This window comes from Ornithorhynchus anatinus, chromosome 14 (genome assembly GCF_004115215.2).
Source record: "Ornithorhynchus anatinus isolate Pmale09 chromosome 14, mOrnAna1.pri.v4, whole genome shotgun sequence".
NCBI classification, from domain to species: Eukaryota; Metazoa; Chordata; class Mammalia; order Monotremata; family Ornithorhynchidae; genus Ornithorhynchus; species Ornithorhynchus anatinus.
In genome coordinates this window covers 36,753,673-36,775,843 of record NC_041741.1, presented here as the reverse complement: position 1 = coordinate 36,775,843, position 22,171 = coordinate 36,753,673, and the positions used below count along the sequence as shown (strand labels likewise).

The 22,171-nt window shown below is 45.3% G+C and overlaps 1 protein-coding gene and 1 non-coding gene across 4 annotated transcripts; both read right to left on the bottom strand.

Moving 5' to 3' along the window:
* Nucleotides 1–5,236: 5,236 nt before the first annotated feature.
* Nucleotides 5,237–12,694, bottom strand: SLC25A3 (solute carrier family 25 member 3). 3 transcript variants are annotated; one of them, XM_029079200.2, is made up of 8 exons: nucleotides 12,590–12,694; nucleotides 12,297–12,421; nucleotides 8,996–9,120; nucleotides 7,318–7,497; nucleotides 7,003–7,184; nucleotides 6,212–6,384; nucleotides 5,787–5,897; nucleotides 5,431–5,591 (listed from the first exon to the last, which is right to left on the bottom strand). In XM_029079200.2, exons 2-8 carry the CDS (start codon nucleotides 12,415–12,417, stop codon nucleotides 5,431–5,433), a joined length of 1,053 nt encoding a protein of 350 aa, XP_028935033.1. In that variant the 5' UTR covers nucleotides 12,418–12,421; nucleotides 12,590–12,694. The 3 variants fall into 3 exon arrangements, with proteins under 3 accessions (XP_039770017.1, XP_028935033.1, XP_028935034.1); XM_029079201.2 differs by lacking the exon at nucleotides 8,996–9,120 and adding an exon at nucleotides 8,704–8,825 and having other exon boundaries at nucleotides 12,590–12,693; XM_039914083.1 differs by lacking the exon at nucleotides 12,590–12,694 and having other exon boundaries at nucleotides 5,237–5,591; nucleotides 12,297–12,417.
* Nucleotides 6,455–6,703, bottom strand: LOC114816823. Its single transcript, XR_003764630.1, has one exon. It is a non-coding gene; the product is annotated as a small nucleolar RNA SNORA53 (small nucleolar RNA).
* Nucleotides 12,695–22,171: the final 9,477 nt, after the last annotated feature.

Below are 22,171 nucleotides of genomic sequence, written 5' to 3'. Positions count from 1 at the left end.
TATGGGGCCACAGTGTTTTTTATACAAAATGTTTTGGTAGTAAAGTTGATGTCACACTGATCTTTTCAGGGTAAACCCGGTGCTAAGTACCGATCCAACATGAATGGATTTTTCTTTAGAGGTATAACGATTCTGGAACCAGATAGCACTAGTTATAGTTCGAAGACCACCCCACGAGCCCCAGTAAGGGTCTTACGATACGACGTCAACCGTCCCTGGTGCTGGAGTGACAGCTGGATCTACTGCCATATTAGTCCCCACGGTCAGTATGTTCACCTGATTGACAATCTGCATTTCAGGCTTTTTCAACCTCTGCAGCCTCATTGATAACCCTCCTGTGGCCTTGATGGGGATTCTAGGGAATTCCATACCTGCTGGAAGTTGGATGAAAGGGGAGCGCACAAGGCATGTTTAGCATACTTTCACATATTCTTTTTTATACTAGCTATTCATAATGATAATACAAATGATTATGGTATTTGTTAAATACTATGTGCCAGTCACTGTACTAAGCGCTGGGGGTGGATAAAAGCAAATTGGGTTGGACACAGTCCCTCTCCTGCATGAGGCTCACAGTCTCAATCCCCATTTTGCAGAGGTGACAGACACAGAGAAGGTAAGTGACTTGCCCAAGGTCATGCAGCAGATAAGTGGTGGAGTCGGGATTAGGACGCGTGACCTTACTCCCAAGCCCATGCTCTATCCACTGCACCGTGACTGTCAGCTTCCAACCATTTTGACTGTCCTCAGTACCTTGACTGGCATTTGCAAGGTAAACAAATACTATATATAGTGTGTCCAATAGCGTACAGATTGCTCAGGGTGGCATTTGTGCAAGACTTCATACAGGGGCCTTAAAAAGCAATTTTTGCTATAGAAGGTTTTCACTACACAATTTGGATACAACCTAAAGGAAGTATTTGGAAACTTTCTTCTCAATGGATTGAAGCCAGAGTAATGAAAAAGAGAGTGGAGTAGGGGTCAGTGGGTTGTGAGTTTTTTATGGCATTTAAGTGCTTACTATACGCCAGCACTATACTAAGTGTAGGGGTAGATACAAGATAACCAGGTTGGACCCGGTCCCTTTCCCATACAGGGCTCAGTCTTAATCCCCATTAGAGGAAACTGAGGCCCAGAGAAGTAAAGTCACTCGTCCAAGGTCACCACAGCAGACAACTGGCAGAGCTGGGATTAAAACCCAGGCCAATCTCTATCCACTGGACCTTGCGGCTTCAGGGTCGGGCATGTAGACACCCAATTCAGGGTGAGGGAGTGGAGGACGTGTGGAATGGGGAAGATAGAGCAAGGCACGGCTCGGGGGAAGACATGTGGAATTGACTCAGCTGAGGGGAATGGGCTTATCAGCACAGATTCATTCATTCACTCAATCATATTTTTTGAACACTTACTATGTGCAGAGCACTGTACTAAGCACTTGGAAAGTACAATTCAGCAATCGAGACAATCCCCACCCACACCAGGTTTATGGTCTAGAAGGGGGGAGATAGACAACCAAACAAGTAAACAGGCAGCAATATAAATAAAGAGAATTATATACACATTATATAATGTGAGCAGCGTGACTCACTGGAAAGAGCACGGGCTTGGGAGTCAGAAGTCATGGGTTCGAATTCCGGCTCTGCCACTTGTCAGCTGTGTGACTGTGGGCAAGTCACTTAACTTCTCTGTGCCTGTTACCTCATCTGTAAAATGGGGATTAAGACTGTGAGCCTCATGTGGGACAACCTGATTACCTTGTATACCCCAGCGCTTGGAACAGTGCTCTGCACATAGTAAGCACTTAGCAAATACCAACATTATACATATATGTATATATATATATATATATGTATATATATGCTATGGGCGGGGGTTGGGGAAGGGCAAAGGGAGCGAGTTGAGGTGACACGGAAGAGAGGGGGAGCTGAGGAAAAGGGGGCTTAGTCTGGGAAGGCCTCTGGGGAGGAGGTGAGCCTTCAGTAGGGCTTTCAAGTGGGGGGGAAGAGTGATTGTTGGGCAGATTTGAGGAGGGCGTTCCAGGCCAGAGGTAGGATGAGGGCCTGGGGTTGACGACAGGACAGGTGAGATGGAGGCACAGTGAGGTTAGCACCAGAGGAGCAGAGTGTGTGGGCTGGGCTGTAGGAGAGAAGGGGGAGGTGAGGTAAGAAGGGGCAAGGTGTGATGGAGAGCTTTGAGGACAATAGTGAGGAGTATTTGTTTGATAGGGAGGTTGATAGGTAACCACTGAAGATTTTGGAGGAGCGGCGGTGACATGCCCAGAGCGCTTCTGTAGAAAGATAATCCTGGCAGCAAAGTGAAGGTATGGACTGAAGTGGAGAGAGACAGGAGGTTGGGAGGTCAGAAAGGAGGCTGATGGGGTACAGGTCGTACATACGTGGACGTCAGCAAATAGTGCAGCTATATAACTGGGTTGTAATTTTGGTGGGGTATCTTGAGTCTTGCCAGCATTTTCGTTCAGGGTTCAGTAGGGCACGTCTGCCTCATGATAGTACCGTTAATATCAGAAGCCGAGCTCTGCTTCACTGCACATTAGGACATTAATGTATTTTTAATTAATAGACCCAGAGAGAGGTGAGGATCTAAAAGTGCAAATGACCAGTGAGTACATCTTAAAAGTCCATAGTTTAACCATTTTTAAGTGCTACCGGAGGGCTTAAAGCTAAGCCTACAGTTCTGAGAAGCAAATATAAGTATTATAAAGCTTTAAAGTTTTATAGCTTTAAAGCTGATTATCCCATGAACTGATAGGACCTGGTAATCCTGGTAATCATGCTCATAAAATGTATATATGAAGGAATAATGCTTGCTGTAACAGCAAGTTTGAGCCAAATACTCGTGTATATGCCAAACAACTGTTGGCTATGAAGACTACCTGTAAAATTTTATTTGATAAGCACATGACCTAGTGGTTACAGCACAGGCCTGGGAAGGTCATGGGTTCTAATTCCAGCTCTGCCACTTGCCTGCCGTGTGGCCTTGGGCAAGTAATTTTATTTCTGTCTGTTACTTCATCCGTAAAATGGGATTGAGACTGTATCCAACTCGATTTGCTGGGATCTGTACCAGCGCTTAGTACAGTGCCTGACAAGTGCTTAACAAATACCATAATTGTTAAACACCCATGACTAAGTCATTTAAAAAAAGGTAGAATGAAAAATCCAACTGAATTTTACATTCAAACTAAAGCGATTCTGTGCCAAGTAACTGAGTCACAAGAGGCCCATAAAGTATGGGGTGCAAGTTCTACCAAATACATTTTAAAGCTCTCAGCTGCAGAAACTCTGCTATTAAGCTTATTGTGGGCAGGGAATATGCCTGCTAATTCTGTTGCTTTGTACTCTCCTAGCCACTTAGTATGTAAATACTCAATACTACTGATTGATTCCCTACATTTAAGTCAGGAGGCTTTTGAAAGAAAAATGAGGACCAAGCACTCACCTACATTATCCCCTTATGCTTGCCTGCAAATTATTGTAGTATATAATTCTTGCTCTGCCACTTGACTGGGGTGTGACCTCAAGCAAGTCTCAACTTCTCCATGCCCACATTTATAACACAGGTATTTAATATCTATTCTCCCTCCTACACTGTGAGCCCCATGAAAAACCTGATGATCTTGTATCTCTCCCAATGCTTAGTATAATGTTTGGCACATAACATTTAACATATACCACAATTATCTACCTTCTTAGATGATAAACTCCTTGAAGGCAGGAATGTCAAATAGCTCCACTGGAAGCACCTGAAATGATATTTATTTCTAGAAGGAACAGGCCAAGTTCGCCATTTAGGCGAAGCATGGGCCTGGGAGTCACAAGCCCTGGTTCTAATCCCAGCTTTCCCAATTGCTCTCTGTGTGACCTTGGGCAAGTCCCTTCACTTCTCTTTGCCTCAATGTCCTCAACTGTAAAATGGGGATTAAATGCCTGTTCTCCCTCCTAGATTGTCAACCCCCTGCAGGACAAAGCCTAGCCCAGGACTCACAAGTGTTTGACACACAGTAAGCATTTAATACCATATTCTCCCAAACTGAGTTCTAAGGAAGTACAATGTGGGACCAAGATACAACCATAAAGAACACCGTACAGACTACTAGAGATTATTGTAGACTGTTACTATAAAGAAGCAGTGTGGCTAATGGATAGATCAGGGACCTAGGTTCTAATCCTGGCTCCACCTCGTGTCCGCTGTGACCCTGGACAAGTCACTTCTGAGCCTCAGTTCCCTCATCTGTAAAATGGGGAATAAGATTGTCCAACCCCCTTTCCTTATCTACTCCAGCACTTGGTATAGAGCCTGCCACATAGTAAGCACTTTATACCAGTTATTATTACCATATACCTTCCCACTAAGAAGTACATCTGTACAGAAGGTTAAGCCATACTATGTTTTGTCTAGGACATACAATAGAGTTGCTAGTTCTTATTGCCACTCAACCCCTGGAGCCTTAAAAGGTTCAAGTGGATTCATTTCCAGCCCAACTGCAGCTTGGAAAGGAAGATTATCTTGTATCTTTCCCAATGCTTAGTATAATGTTTGGCACATAACACTTAACCTACCACAATTATCTACCTTCTTAGATGATAAACTCCTTGAAGGCAGGAATGTCAACTAGCTCCACCGCAAGCACCTGAAATATTGATCTTCCTCTAGGCCTGAAATCCACAGGCTAGACTAGATTCCCACTGAATCCTATAATCCACTTCATGTTCAGACAAGTTTTTACCTGAACTATTATGACTCAAACAGAAAAAAATTCCACATTCAAGGACATCTCCTTCAATTTCACTCAAAGGTGTTTAGTAGGACTAAATCATTAAAAAAAGCTTTGACAGACCCATCTGCTTTTAACCCATCCCTCCTGCGATCATCTACTTTCAAATGTAATCTGGCCCTTTTCTACACAAAATCATAACTTTTTTTTTTGCAAGGCTTGGGTTCAAAATGGAGCAAGGATTTCCATTTTCAGACTGAAAGGAGAAATGGAAGGTAAAAGGCAGCACTGTTGGTTCACTTGATTAGTTAAGAATAGGAGCAGAGTCCAACATAAGGATTATAAACTATTTCAGCATGCAGGGAAATTACCTTTACCCTTTGGTACAATTAGTCAGGCCCCTTACAATTCCCTTAGTGAGCTCTCTCTGGCTAAGTATTTAAATTGTGTCTTCCGGATTGCAAATTTAAGTCAAGTGAAGATATCCAATCACCAGCCGGGAATCGTGAATAGTTTGTTTATTGCAACAGTTACGATTTAGAAGCCCTCACACCTGCCAAGGGCACAACCATTAATCACATCAGGAACAGACTTAATTGCCTACATTTTCAAATATATAAAAGTTTCTTTTACTTAAGTACTTTGCTCAACACTGATCAGCAAGCAGATTCAGTCCATAGTTTATCTCGATCTGTCTACTGGGTCAGTCCAAGCTTCTTCTTCAGAGATTCGGGCATCTCAGGTGGAGGGGGACGCGGAAGTCTGAAGTAGACCTTCACTGAATCGTAGATGAACCACTGTAGTGCAGTTAGGGTACCAATCATGATGATACGGGCAAACAATCCCTTCCAAACACCTGGTGGACCCAGGAAAGAGCAATGAAACATGACAAGAGTGAGAAGTGCAAAATACAATCTAGAGGTAACAGGCAGCGTGTCTAACATTTTGTACTCTCCCAAGTGCTTACTACAGTGCTCTGCACACAGTAAGCACGCAATAAATACAACTGGTTGTTTCATACCCAAGAACTTTTTTTGAAAGGGTTCCCTACCTTTGAATCCAAGTCTCTGGAGAACTTGAGAGGCAGAACTGCCCTTTTCTTTGTTCAACACGGATACCACAGAATCCGCCGGGTGAGATACAATGGCACAGAACACACCAGCTTAAAAAAACCCCAAAAAAAACAAGCCAACTGTCAATGAGCCATTCATAGCTTCTCATCTGAAGTCACTCAAGACAATAACTCCTGCCAGTAAAGGGGAGAGGGGGCTAGTTCTCCATGCACATTGGTAAGATCTAATTTTAAAATAAATTAGCTCCAAGAAGTGGGTTTGGGTTTTGTAAGACTGATCAAAAACTGCTGCCTCGTTCTATGCAGGATGCAAATACGGACGGTCGAGTTCCTGGAATATTTTAACAAGCGATAGCCTAAGGGATAAGTTCAGAAAATAGGTTTAACGTTCCAACCAATCTTACCTATATATCCAGCCACAAATGTTACAACCAGTTGCTCTGCCTTCGAACATTCACTTCGGGGTTTAGGAACCACGTACTTGTAGAGAGCTTCAACGGTACGTTCAAAACAAGCAAATTTCATCATTGTGTATGGTATCTGCCTCATCCATAGAGGAGCAACCCCCTTGTAGAATCTAAAAAAAGTCCAAGCGGTTAACTTAAAATAACGTTCTAAAAGAGTTAGGGGCCCCGAGTTTTACCTGAAGTGTCCACACACCAGTCAGGCTCTGATCGTGAGAAATGACACGCAATGCTGCTGTCACTTGCAATCAGAACGTATGACTAACATGCAGGTATATTTCTCTTACATGCCAATGACTCAAGCACCTTTGACTGTACAACCAAAGAAGTTGCCGGATGCCTCTTGACTGGAACTACCAGAAACAAAGAGTTTAACTGGCGGAACTCAGTTCAAGGTGGGCAACCACAAAGGTGGATCTAAGGAAGCATGTTATCTTCTTAATTCTGGTAGGGTCGGCTAAGGAGGCCTTTCAAACAAGGCCTCACCCCCACGTCCATTACTGAAATAATCAAGGTCACACCACTAGAGATTGACTTGGAGTTAAGGGATTTCTGTTCAGTTTTGCTCTTCAACAAAGCCCACACAGGCACAGTACAGAAAAATGAGACCACCACGACAGAAGAATAATCCCCCTCAGTTCAGTCCAGTTGGTTTGCTGGCAGATCTGGAGAGGCTGATGTCATAAAAACCTACAGGCTTTTAAAATTGCAAGTCCCAGATGATTACTTACGCCCATAGGCCTTCTTCTTTGAACATTTTGGGAGCAGCTTCCCTCAGAGTGTTAGCATAGCCCGGCTGGGTCTGAATTCGAACCTTAGCAGCTTCCATTGGAGCCAACGCTATATCTGCAAAGAATTCAGCACTGGCGGAGGAAGCCAAGTAAAGTGATGTACGCCAGAGGTAAGTATTCTCCTGAAATATAAAAAGGAGGAGTGAAAAACAGAAGGGAAAGAAGAGGAAACTTTGGCCTTAAGGATCACTTTTAAGCTGTATTTCGGTGTCAACGTTTCAAATTTCAAAAGGAAATTAACCTACAATGAGTTACCTCTCCAAGAATGTTGCTATAAAGAACTTTGAAGACTTCATAAAAACCAAACTTGCAGAGCCCCTGCATGGAGTAGCCGATGAAAGTTGGAGCCCATCCTTTGGCCAATCCACGAACTCCATCCTCCTTCAGTGTGACTGAAAATCCATTAAAGATGCCTTTGTACTTCTGGGGGTCCACCTTCAGAGAACACACATAAAATCAAAATCGGATTTTTTTTAAACAGCGACTTTAACCGTACATACGCGAGACACCAAGTCCAAAGCGGTTTTCCTTTTTACTGGTAATGAACTCAAGCTTGGATGCTTGGTTCCCTCAGGCCACCCACATTTCTGTCCCCTCAGTTTTCTAGTGGTTTGCTAACGTGGGATTAATGGCTGAGCGTTACGCAGTTAGCCCAGCACTACTAAGTACATTTTAGTAAACACACCAAGCAGTTGGCACTTCAAGCTGCTGGGCAATCACACCACAGTCATAAACTGCTCCCAATTACAGCCATTATTAAATGCGACCAGTTACTCTTAGTTTATTAAATTTGACTTTTACAACTAACACCTTTACCACCACTGGTCAAGTTCGGGCACTCAAATTGGATTCACTGCTTAAAATGGTGCATCTTCAACACTAAAACTCCTGATCTAATAAAGAAATCAAGGTTATTAAAAAGTCTCTTTAGCTTGCGGAACCTGATTCTCTAACAAGTGCTCTTAGCTCCATACTGCTGGCCTCTCCGTCCTTTCTTAGAGGTAAGTGGACTTCTAATCCTGTTTGAGACAAATACGCTTTTCATAATTCATTATTTTGCCTTCAGGATAGATGCTTTTAAATAAAAAATGATCTAAAATGCCTTACTATGCAGAAAAGGCAACCACAGTAAGGGGACCCAAGACAAAGATGAAATGAGACCCAGAAAAGCATCTCTGTAATGAAGGGGGTTAGCTTTCCTTTAGATTTACATACTTCTAGAACACTTACTCTTGCAGCTCCTCAGGGCTTTAAGGAAGCCCACTACTCTAAAAGGGTTGTTGGACAACCTATCCACAGTTGGCGACTGATTTCTTATCTGGTTATCACCTGGCTATTAATCCTACTCTAGACAAGATGGTGGGCAGGGAGGAACACACACCTAGGTAGGACTAAGGGTCAGAATTCAGTTCTCTTGATTAAGGCAAAGGGCAGCCGGAAAGGAAGTCACCCGCACAAAGGTCACTCAAAGCTTACTTGACAATATGCTTTGGTATTTTCCCTTTACAATAACTAATATCCAGTCAAGATACCTAGAACTCTTTTAGTTTTCTTCTCCTCCTGACTTTGAAAGCATGTTGAGTCAACACATTAAGATACTCCAAATCTTACTCCAAAACTCTGTCTTTTCAAAATACAAACCTGCATGCGGCATTTCACTAAATCCAGAGGTACGACAGCAGTGTGTGTCAGACCACAACTTAGGACCCCACCAAAGCCACAGAGTGCATAATACTTCAATGAGCCATATTCACAACTGTATTCTGTAGCAAAAACAAGACACGCCATGCTTTTTAATGAAAGACATCATACGTTATAGGAAAACGGTTTATCTGTTGGTCATAGGTTTTCACAACCTGTTAGTTCATACATACATTTAGCACACCAGTATCCATGCTTCGCGAATATGTTCATTGTAACATGCAAAACCAACCTGCATCCTGCATTTAACCAGATCTAGGGGCACCAGTGCTGTATGTGTAGTACCACAGCTAATAATTCCACCAAGGCCACAGAGGATAAAGAATCTGCCAGATCCACATTCACAGCTATATTCTTCTGCTTAGTTAAAAAGAAGTACATTTTGTCTTCATCAGTTATTAACATTTAAGCTACTGGAAGCTGAAAACAAATGGGGATTAACCCCTGCTGAAAAACACTAGCTTCTGTCCACCGTTCCATGTGTCATTCCAGAGCCCCTCCTGCATTTAACTGCCGACTGAAACTAGGAGGCAAGACATTTCACTTCCCTTCAGTTTGAAGCAACAAGTACAGCTCTTGAATTTTCTTCTAAAGGATAAAGATTAGGTGACATTTTAATAAGAATCTGATCATTTAGTTATAACACTGCCTTTGCAATTATTACTTGCTAAAATAAGCCTTTGGTATAGGAATTTGGAGCCTGACTTCACCCCCTAATTTAAAACCATCCAGAAGAATCCGTCCTACAGATTCCCAAATCAATGAGCTAGGGGGAGAAGAAAAAAAAGAATGCAGATAGTTTTAAAAAAAGTCAAGCAAGTTTTTCCTAGTTTGTTGCCTACAGGGACTGTATCTCCCCCAGTGCTTAGTAACATAGGGTACTTTACTGTACTCCTCTAGCCTCTAAGCTCATCGTTGGCAGGAAATGTCTGTTTATTGCTTATTATACTCCCCTAAACACTTACCACAGTGCTCTGCACACAGTAAACGCTCAATAAGTACGATCGATTGACTTTTCAGGCCTTAGGAATGTACTGGTTCCTATGGTTCGTCTACAAACCATACGCTGTGTAAAATTGGCCTTCCCTTCCACATTTCCACCCCCAACCTAAATGGGATGACGACCTACAGGATCAATAACTCTGCTGCTTGCTCCTTCGACCTCACTGGAAGGGTGCTATGGGGCTCAGTCGTCTACCACCTTACTAATTGGGAAAAGAGCCTCTCCTCTTCCCTATTCAATCATATTTACTGGGCGCTTACTCTGTGCAAAGCACTTGTAAGTGTGGTATTTGTGAAGTGCTTACTACGTGCCAAGCACTGTATTAAGCCCTGGGGTAGATACAGCACATTAGGTTGGACACAGTCCCGGGTCCCATGTGGGGCTCACAGTCTCGATCCCCATTTTACAGATGAGGTAACTGAGGCCCAGAGAGGGGAAGTGACCTACCCAAGGTCACCGCAGACCAGTGGCAGAGCCGGGAATAGAACCCACGACCTCTGACTGTACTTGGCCCTTAGAATCCATTCATTCATGGTTCATGGAAAGAGTCCGGGCTTGGGAGTCAGAGGTCATGGGTTTGAATCCCAGCTCGCCACTTGTCAGCTTCTCTGTGCCCCAGTGACCACATCTGTAAAATGGGGGATGAAGATTGTGAGCCTCACATGGGACAACCTGAGGACCCTGTATCTCCCCTAGCGCTTAGAACAGTGCTCTGCACATAGTAAGTGCTTAACAAATACTAACATCATTATTATTATTATAAGTGGTTACTATGTGCAGAGCGCCATACTAAGTGCTTGGAATATACAATTGGGCCACAGATGGAGGCCACCCCTGCCCAACAGGCCCGGCCTCTCTGCCTCACATCCGTCCTATGGCCTTGACCCCGGTCCTCAACTTTAACCTCAAAAAGGAGGGGGCGGAGGGGGGCAATGGTGGAGAAAGGCACGGGATCTTCGATTTTGGGATGGAAGGATGGGGGAAAAAACAACCCAAAAAACAGAGTTTGGGGATTTCATTCATTTGGGAATCAGGGAATTCCCAATTCGGGAAGCAGCTTGGCTTTGTGGAAAGAGCCTGGGCTGGGAAGTCAGAGGTCAGGGCTTCGAATCTCGGCCCTTCCACTTATCAGTTGTGTGACTGTGGGCAAGTCACTTCTCTGGGCTTCAGTTACCTCATCTGGAAAATGGGGATGAAGATGTGAGCCTCACGTGAGACAACCTGATGACCCTGTATCTCCCCCAGCGCTTAGTACAGTGTTCTTCACAGAGTATGCGCTTAACAAATACCAACATTATCATTCAACAGTATTGATTGAGCCCTTACTATGTGCACAGCACTGTACTAAGCGCTTGGAATGGACAATTCGGTCACACCTAGAGACCATCCCTTGATTCTATTTATTGCTATTGTTTTAATGAGATGTACATCCCCTTGATTCTATTTATTGCTATTGTTCCTGTCTGTCTCCCCCGATTAGACTGTAAGCCCGTCATTGGGCAGGGACTATCTTTATCTGTTGCCGATTTGTCCTTTCCAAGCGCTTAAGTCCAGTGCTCTGCACATAGTAAGTGCTCAATAAATACTATTGAATGAATAGTAAGCGCTCGATAAATACTATTGACTGAATGAATCCCTGCCCCCTGACGGGCTCGCAGTCTAATGGGGGGGGGGGACAGACGGCCAAAAACAAGACATCATTGCGATAAACAGAATCAAGGGGATGGACTCCGACATTAACAAAATACGGTGATTAAAAGTAGATGCAAATGAGCCCAGTGCTGAGGGATGGGGAAGGAGCAGAGGGAAAGGGGGCTACGTTGAGGGGATGGAGCAGAGGGAAAAGGGGATTTCAGTAGGAAATAGATCCCAACGACTAAGCAAAGGGCAGACACTGTCTCTGTCACAGATTCGTCCATTCCGAGCGCTTAGCGCAGTGCTCTGCACATAGTAAGCGCTCAATAAATACTCCTGAACGAATAGTAAGCGCTCGATAAATACTATTGACTGAATGAATCCCTGCCCCCTGACGGGCTCGCAGTCTAATGGGGGGAGACAGACGGCCAAAAACAAGACATCATTGCGATAAATAGAATCAAGGGGATGGACTCGTCCTTAACAAAATGAACAGGGTAATAAAAACAGATGCAAACAAGCCCAGTGCCGAGGAGTGGGGGAGGAGCAGGGGGAAAGGGGGCTTAGCTGAGGCGAAGGAGCAGAGGGAAAAGGGGATTTCAATAGGAAATAGATCCCCAACGACTAAGCAGAAGTGTGTCACCGATTCGTCCATTCCGAGCGCTTAGTGCAGTGCTCTGCACATAGTGAGCGCTCAATACTATGACTAAGGGAGGATGCGGCGATGGGGGGGGGGGGCTGCCCCTCCTCCTCCCCGCGGGGTCCTTGAGGGGCTCGAGGTCACCGTGAGCGGCGGCGGCGGCGGCGGCTCCGCCCCGTGTCCTTCCCCGTCCTCCAGCGCGGGCCCGGGCCTGGCGGGGGCGCGCGCGCGCGCGCGCGGCCGGGGCCCCCTCACCTTCGGCGGCGGCGGCGGCGAGGGCGCGTGGGCGGCGGCGGGGCCCGTCCTCGCGCACCAGCTGCAGGTGCGGCGCGTTGAAGGGGTTGGCGCGCGCCAGGTGCGCCACCGACGAGAACATCCTCCTGAGGGGGGGAGGGGGAGGGCGACACGACAGAGGGGCCGGCGGTGAGGGAGGAGGTCACCGCCGGCCCCCGAGGCTCGCGGCCACCCGCGCCGGGGCCCTGGCGGACCACCCTCCCTCCCCACCCGCACACGGCAGCCGGGCCGGGCCGGGCCGGGGCCCCCCTCACCCTCTAAGATGGCGGCGAGGCGACCTTCCCCGCGCGCAGGCTGCCGCTCACAGAGGCCGAACGTCCTCCCGGCCCTAATGTCTCTGCCCTTCAGCCCCGCGTCAGCCTGACGTCACCGCCTCCGCCGGGCCCCCATTGGCGCGCGGGGCCGTGACGCCACCACGTTCTAGAGCCCGCCCCCCCCTCCCCGCCTTTGCGCAAGGTGATCCCACTGCGCACGCGCCCCAGTCCCTGACCTCTGACCTGCTCGGCAGGGAATCATTCATTCATTCATTCATTCATTCGTATTTATTGAGCGCTTACTATAATAGTAATAATGATGGTATTTGTTAAGCGCTTACTATGTGCCAAACACTGTTCTAAGCGCTGGGGTAGATCCAAGGCAATCAGGTTGTCCCACACAGGGCTCACTTACTATGTGCAGGGCACTGTACTAAGCACTTGGATTGTACAAATCGATAACAGATAGACATAGTCCCTGCCCTTGGACGGGCTTACAGTCTAAATAATAATAATGGTGCTCTGTTAAGCGCTTACTGATAATGTTGGTATTTGTTAAGTGCTTACTATGTGCAGAGCACTGTAGTAAGCGCTTGGAATGGACAAATCGGCCACAGTTAGACAGTCCCTGTCCTTTGATGGGCTTACAGTCTAAATAATAATAATGGTGCTCTTTGTTAAACGTTTACTAATAATGTTGGTATTTGTTAAGCGCTTCCTATGTGCAGAGCACTGTACTAAGCGCTTGGAATGGACAAATCGGTAACAGAGACAGTCCCTGCCCTTTGACGGGCTTAAAGGCTAAATAATAATAATGGTGCTCTTTGTTAAACGCTTACTAATAATGTTGGTATTTGTTAAGCGCTTACTATGTGCAGAGCACTGTTCTAAGCGCTAGGGTAGATACAGGGTAATCGGGTTGTCCCACATGGGGCTCACACTTAATCCCCATTTTACAGATGAGGTAACTGCGGCACAGAGAAGTGAAGTGACTTGCCCACAGTCACACAGCTGACAAGTGGCAGAGCCGGGATTCAAACTAGGCACTTGGGAAAGAATATAATTAGTAGACAGAATCCCTGCCCTCTAGCTTCCAATCTAGCTGGACACCTTACATAATGAGTAAAATAACAATGGGTAACAAGGATATAAAACATAATGAGTAAGGGCTCAATCAGTACAATTGAATAACTGAATTTTTGAATCTATGTGATTTTTTGGTTTTTGCTCTGTGATACTATGCCATTATTTGCAGGAATTACTGTCATTATATCACCTCCTCAGTAGGTGACTTGAAAAATGGAGAGAGCTGGAACAACTGACCTTGCCCTTACGTGGCCTGTGCTCCAAAGATGCCCAGGTTTCTAGTCCAATGGAGAATCAGTGGAAGGATTTTGCATCCTCATGCTCTACACCGAAAATCTGATAGGTTACGTTAGAGAAGCAGCCTGGCTTGGTGGAAACGGCATGGGCTTGGGACTCCCAGGACGTGGGTTTTAATCCCGGCTCTGTTACTTGTCTGCTGTGTGACCTTGGGCAAATCATGTAACTTCTCTGTGCCTCAGTTACCTCATCTGTAAAATGGGGATTAAGACTGTAAACCCACGTGGGACAACCCTGTATCTACCTCAGCACTTAGAACAGTGCTTAGTCAAATACCATAATTATTATCTTTTGTCAGCCATGAAAATTGACACAACATGCAATGCAATTGAAGACAAACATCCGAACTGGGAGTTACTTCAGACAAGTTTAAAAAGACTCACAAACACAAAATTGGATGTCATACTCTGACCAGTAAGACTTTTAATTCTGTTTAGTTATCCTCAACTTAATACTTAGATTTTCAAATTCAAATAATTTGCATTTCAGTACACATGAATTTATGTTATGCCCACAGTCATACTGAGTACTGGATATAGCAAGCATGGCAACTGAATGGACAAGGAATATGTCTACTAACTCTGTTATATTGTACTCTCCCGAGCTCTTAGTACAGTGCTTTGCACACAGTAAGCATTCAATAAAAATGATTGACTATACTCAGAAATTCAGGTTAGATTCTTTTGCTTCCAGCAGTTTCGTTCCCCATGTTTTTTTTTTTTTGCTTTACACTCACTCACTTGAGTAGTTTAGTAGCGTATTAGCAGATGACTCCCAAATCTAACTCACTAGCCCAGCCCTCACTTGCCTAGCAATTCCTCTTGCTCTCAGAGGGCATCTCCACACAGATATACTTCCAGCACTTCAAGGTCAATATATCAAAAACTGAGCTCATCTTCCTTCCCAAACCCATTCTTCCACATAAATTCCCCATCACCACTACCATCTTCCCTGTCCCACAAGTCCACAATCATGACACCATTCATGACTTCTCATTGTCTTTCAAACTGTTCATGTTCCAGGTAGTGGCCAACTAGAGAGGGTCAGAAAGCTCACCCCCACCCCCACTGTCACATCCATTCATTCATTCATTCAATAGTATTTATTGAGCGCTTACTATGTGCAGAGCACTGTACTAAGCGCTTGGGATGAACAAGTCAGCAACAGATAGAGACGGTCCCTGCCGTTTGACGGGCTTACAGTCTAATCGGGGGAGATGGACAGACAAGAACAATGGCAATAAACAGCGTCGAGGGGAAGAACATCTCGTAAAAACCGATGGCAACTAAATAGAATCAAGGCGATGTACAATTCATTAACAAAATAAATAGGGTAACGAAAATACATACAGTTGAGCGGACGAGTACAGTGCTGTGGGGATGGGAAGGGAGAGGTGGAGGAGCAGAGGGAAAAGGGGAAAATGAGGCTTTAGCTGCGGAGAGGTAAAGGGGGGATGGCAGAGGGAGTAGAGGGGGAAGAGGAGCTCAGTCTGGGAACGCCTCTTGGAGGAGGTGATTTTTAAGTAGGGTTTTGAAGAGGGAAAGAGAATCAGTTTGGCGGAGGTGAGGAGGGAGGGCGTTCCGGGACCGCGGGAGGACGTGACCCAGGGGTCGACGGCGGGATAGGCGAGACCGAGGGACGGTGAGGTGGGCGGCAGAAGAGCGGAGCGTGCGGGGTGGGCGGTAGAAAGAGAGAAGGGAGGAGAGGTAGGAAGGGGCAAGGTGATGGAGAGCCTCGAAGCCTAGAGTGAGGAGTTTTTGTTTGGAGCGGAGGTCGATAGGCAACCACTGGAGTTGTTTAAGAAGGGGAGTGACATGCCCAGATCGTTTCTGCGGGAAGATGAGCCGGGCAGCGGAGTGAAGAATAGACCGGAGCGGGGCGAGAGAGGAGGAAGGGAGGTCAGAGAGAAGGCTGACACAGTAGTCTAGCCGGGATATAACGAGAGCCCGTAATAGTAAGGTAGCCGTCTGGGTGGAGAGAAGAGGGCGGATCTTGGCGATATTGTAGAGGTGAAACCGGCAGGTCTTGGTAACGGATAGGATGTGTGGGGTGAACGAGAGGGACGAGTCAAGGATGACACCGAGATTGTGGGCCTGAGAGACGGGAAGGATGGTCGTGCCATCCACAGTGATAGAGAAGTCTGGGAGAGGACCGGGAGGACATCCCATCCTGAGGCAACTGATTACCTCAATCACCATCTGATACTGTCCCTGCTTTAGCTGCTATCTCCGGTCACTGAGCAAAGCTCTTCTTTTAAACCCCATTATTAATAGGAAGTTTCTCTATAACTGAATTATCTATTGCTGAAGTATTTCGGGAAGCTAGGTATCGTAAAATTTGCAATCTTAAAAGTGACAACTGTCTGCTGGTGTCAAATAAAGAGCCAGCAGGAAACCAGCCGAACCCCTGATTGGTATCGGGGCTGACTGAACCAGCATAGGTTAAATAATTGGGTCTGGGCCCAGAACTAGAGAAAAGCTTGAACAGAAGGTAAGCGGGAATTGCATAAGTCTTAGTGACTGAGTGTGGCTCACTGAAGCGCCAAGTAGCTCCAGCAGAGGAGCCTTAGTGTGGCAAGTAGCAGGGGTACTCCAGTACCCTCATGCCAGCTGGATGCCTTCACTAGCTGGCACTGGGTGGGAATTTTTACCCAGATGCACTTGTCATCCAGGTAAGCCATTTACCCTCCCTATCCTCTCTTCCCCATACCTCACCTTGCCTTCCTAAAAATTTGGGTGGTTTGTCCCTGAAGCTCCTTGCCCCTTAGCTCCAAAAATGACATTTTCCCCCCTTCCCCAACTCTTTTTTTGCACACCACCCTCCTCTCCCTCTCCCCTATAGGTCTGCCTTGTTGGTTCCATTTTATCCTTTGCCACTCGGGTTTTCCCAAACCATGGGCCAGTGGGAATAGGACCAGGGCAACTAGGGAGGAGGATCAAGGGGGAAAGGGGAATGAAGGAGACAGATGCTCCACTGTTCTCAGAGCTTAGAACAGTGCTTGGCACATAGTAAGCCCTTGACAGACACCATCATCATTGTCATTCTCAAGCTTCCAACAAAGGTGGAAACATGGTGGGCAACAAAGCAATTAATACAGATAGAAAATGTGGGGTTTTTATAATCATACTCAATAGCAAGTCAGAGAATTTTTAAGAATTTCTATGAAAACTGTATTCACTTTAATTTTGCCCCATAATTGATGCTCTGTCTTCACTGTTGCCAGAACCATTTGGGTCAATACCATTTTAAAAAACAAATCTATGAAAGAATTTAAACCCTTTCTAATTCCTCCAAGCCATCACTTAAACAAATTCTAGAATGATATTTGTACAGTAGATTACATTACATGCAAGATAGTAAGCTAGTTGGGCAAGTAAATTGAGGGGATAGCTTTGGTGAGCTAAAAAGTGAAGTAAACAATAATAATGGTAATTGTTAAGCCTTTACCTTTGCTATGTGCCGATCACTGCACTAAGTGCTGGGGTAGATACAAAATAATCAGTTTAGATACAGTCCCTGTCCCACATGAGACTTGCAGTCTGAGTGGGAGAGAAAACAGGCATTTAGCCCCCACTTGACAGATGAGAACACTGAGGCACAGAAAATTAAGTCATTTGCCCAGTGTCACATAGTAGGCAAGGAGCAGAGCTGAGAGTAGAAACTGCGTCCTCTGATTCCCATTCAGGCCCAAGTTCATTCCCCAAGGTCACACTGCTTGGAGCTGATACACTGAACATTAGACAGTTATTTGATTTCTGATTGACAAAATTAACCTGAAATCTATGAAGTTTTGTTTCAGTTTTTGACAACTCATATTATTTTGGAAAAGTTGTGGCCCAAACACAGTAAGGAACAGGATGCATCTCTAAAATTGGTAGATTCAGGAAGGGAGAGGAATTTTCCACTAGAAATTCTCAGTCAGTTGACCAATGGTATCGTGATGATTGTGTGACTAGCACAATACTAATAGCTTGGAAAAATGCAGAACAATAGAGTTAATACACGTGATCCCTGCCCACAAGGAACTTACAGTCTGCAGGGCGAGACAGGCATTAAAATAAATTACAGATAGGGGCAATATACTTCTCCTATGTAGGCTAAGCCATAATGGGTTTACATATACAAATTAGCAGGATAATTTAAAATGTTCAGGGCAATGTATAATTTCTGGCTTCAGCTCTCTGGATAATTTTCATCAAAACAGAATTAATTTGGGCATTTATCAAGTGCTCGGCACCTGTGCTAGAAGATCAGATGCAGTCCCTGTCCTTTATGGGGTTCACAAGGTAAGCGGTACGGGAGAATAGGCAATGCAACCCCCATTTTACAAATGAGGAAACAGAGGTAATATGTCCTTGGAGAGGTCACCTCGGAGCCCAGTGCAGAGCTGGGACTAGAACCCCAGCTTCCTGACTCCCCGTTTTGGGTTCTTTCCATTAAGCCACACTGCCTCCCCATAGGCACTACTGTGAGTTACTGCTAGGCTATTTTAAGCTTTTTTTTTTTTTTTTACACTTCCTTTAGCCCTGTGGGGCAGTTTTATTTTCGTGGATAATTTGACAAATGGTGAAAACTCAGAACTGGACACCCCAAACCTTGACATGCCTCATGCTATTTAAGCTCTGATTGCCAACTGGTTCTGGCTGGCCTACCAATCTGGCCTACTGTCCTCAGTTCTTTCTAATCAGCGGTTCCATTCTTACACAGCTTCCCCTGGCATTCTCAACTGAAGATAGGATGCAGTCGCTCGTGTAACCCGAGAAACCCACCCGACCCCAACGGAGCCTTATGAATCGTTGCCTTAGCCCAGAACCAGATTTTGGTTCTGCCCCGAGCGTCATCACTTCAATGCAGTCACATTCTCTGCCTTTGCCGTTTTGGGGAGCCCCTTGGCATAACAAGCGATTCAGATTCTAAAGTCAAAAATAGATTTATCTCTGCTGCGGTTTATCTCTGTGCTGCACATTCCAACAGGGAAATTGGAATCAGCGGCTCAAGTCTATTAAAATTCTTCTGGGTTCTGTTTTATTCCTCCTGTGTTTTCCTGACCCTTGGTAAAAGGGTTGCAGGCAATATGATTTAAGGAACACATTTTTACTATGAGACCAACACTGGGTAACTGTGAACTTTAACAATATTCTAACAGGCACCGAGGCATCAGTAACGCCAAACAAATGGCTCACTGGGGCAGCAAAAATTCTGTTTTTCCTTAACTTAGAATGCAAATGCTTGGTTGATATTAACAATTTAGCATTTCATTTTAGGAGATTAATACATAACAATAATAATGATGATGGGATTTATTAAGCGCTTACTATGTGCCAAGCACTGTTCTAAGCGCTGGGGTAGATACAAGGTAATCAGGTTGTCCCACATCGGGGTTAAAAGGCTTCATCCCCATTTTACAGATGAAGTACCTGAGGCCCAGAGAAGTTAAGTGACTTGCCCAAAGTCACACTGCTGACAAGTGACAGAGGTGGAATTAGAACTCAGGACCTCGGACTCCCAAGCCCATGCTCTTTCCACTAAGCCGTGCTAAAACATAGTGTGGCCCATGTTATCAATCCACCAGGGGTGTTTATAATGTTGGTATTGGTTAAGCGCTTACTATGTGCAGAGCACTGTTCTAAGCACTGGGGTAGATACAGGGTAATCAGGTTGTCCCACGTGAGGCTCACAGTTAATCCCCATTTTACAGATGAGGTCACTGAGGCACAGAGAAGTTAAGTGACTTGCCCACAGTCACACAGTTGACAAGTGGCAGAGCCGGGATTCCAACTCATGACCTCTGACTCCCAAGCCCGTGCTCTTTCCGCTGAGCCACGTTGTTTACTGAGTGCTTGCTATGTGCAGAGCACTGTACTAAGCATGTGGGAGAGTACGATAGAATTAGCAAACACGTTCCCTTCCCATAAGGGGTTTATGTTCTATTCTGAACAAGGTTCTCAAGTAATAGCTCCAGAACAGCACCTCTCTATATTTGGGCAATCATTTCTCAAAATCTCTCACCCTCTTCAGTATACAGCAGAAGAAAGGGAGGCCCAGAGATATTGGAAAACTGGGCAGAACCACAACTCAGTGCTAATCCACAGGGTACTCAATTACTCCATACCACACTTACATACTTATATTAATATTCTATTTTCTCTCCTACCTGGACTTTATTTTGGTGTCTGTTTCCCACTCCTCTTGCTAGACTGAAAGATATTTGAGGGCAGGACCCAAGTCATTACAACTCTCCCCATTTGCTGCCAAATTGTACTTTCCAAGCACTTAGTACAGTGCTCTGCACACAAGCGCTCAATAAATGATTGAATGAATGAATGAGTACAGTGCTCTACCTAGAGTAAGCTCTCAAATAATGCTATTGATGAATTGATCATGCTTCTCCAATTTCAATGTAATGGACATTACCTTTTTTTAATGCTTTACCAACTGGCATAATTGAACAAGTGATTTTAGAGCCCTGGACTGGGGGCTAAAAAGGAAGCGCTATTTCACTAATATTTAAATTTTGCTTAAGTGCAAATAATGGCACTAAGGAATGTGAATGACCATGCCTGGCGGCATTCTGACTGAATTAAGTAACACAGGAAGGCTGTTGCCAAGGTTGATCTGCCTAGTGTCTCTCAAACACAGTCCCTCATTGAAAGCAGCAACTAGGATGGACTTTCCGCTGCTGTAAACTTGCAATTGCATCGGGGGAAGCGGCAAAGGAAGGGAAGGGAAACTGGCTGGAAACGGGCAATGGGTGCTGAGCAAGAAAAAGGAGGTAAAAGGTTGAGAGGAGGGCCAGGTGAGGATGCTTACCTGCTGCTTGTCTGCTGGCTGACCTTGGGCAAATCGCTTAACTTCTCTGTGCTTCAGCTACATCTGGAAACTGGGGATTAAAACTGTGAGCCCCATTTGCGACAGGGACTCTGTTTAACCTTGTATGTATCCCAGTGCTTAGTACAATGCCTGACATTGGAAAGCACTTAAAAAAAAATCGTAAAAAATGTAAATAGATGTAAATCAACGCCTGTTGGTTTACAACCTGATCATTAGCCACTATCTGTTGTACTGAATTCATTCATTCGTTTCATTTCAATCGCATTTATTGAGTGCTTACTGTGTGCAGAGCACTGTATTAGATACTTGGGAGAGTACATCACAACAATGTAACAGAAACATGCTCTGCACACAGTGAGCTAATGGTTGTGGAACTTATGTGACAAGCACTGTTCTAAGTGCTGGAATAGTTACAAGTTAGGTTGGACACAGTCCCTGTGCCCCATGGGACTCACACTCTTAATCCCCATTTTACAGAGAAGGTAATTTAGGCCCAGAGAAGTGAAGTGACTTGCTCAAGGTCACACAGCAGACATGAAGGGAAGACGGGATTAGAAGCCAGGTCCTTCCGACTTCCAGGCCCATGCTCTATCCACTAAGCCACGCTGCGAGCGACCACCGTTGCAGGAGCACGGGGGACCCTCACTAAAACTACGGATACCTTTTAAAGCTGGATGTGAGGTAGAAGTATCTTCAGCACGTTCTAGAGTGACATCTAGTGTACTTTTATAGCTGTTTCAGATGTCTGTTTGAAATTCTGTGGCACATTCACTCTTTCATTGATTCATCGGTCACTAGTTAGCAGTCGCACTGCAGAACGCTGCCTTGGCTGCTGTGGGAGGAACAAAGGAAAAAACAAGAGATGCTCTGCACATTAAGTAAATGTATTGGAAGATTCGAATACAGGGACCCGTGCTTACATTTTCTATTATGTACTTGGTGCAGAGGTCTACACACAGCACGCACTCAAATATTTCCAGTCTATGTGGTCTTAAGAATGAAAAATGATGAGTTGAAGGAAGGCCAGAGAAGTAGATAAGTGCAGAGTGAAACCAGAGTTTACAGAGGGAACAATAGCTTGGGCAAAGACTGCTCTGATCAGAAATTTCAGTCAGAATTCGTCTGGGAAGAAGGCCTAGTGGATAAAGCATGGGCTCAGCAGGCAGAGGACCTGGGTTCTAATCCCAGCTCTGCCATTTATCTGCTGTGTGACCTTGGGCAAGTCACCGAGCTTCTCTGTGCCTCAGTTACCTCATCTGTCAATCCTATTTATTGAGCTCTTACTGTGTGCAGAGCACAGTACAACAATAAGCAGCCACGTTGCCTGCCCACAGTCGTCTTGTCTAGAGTGGGCAAGACAGACAACAA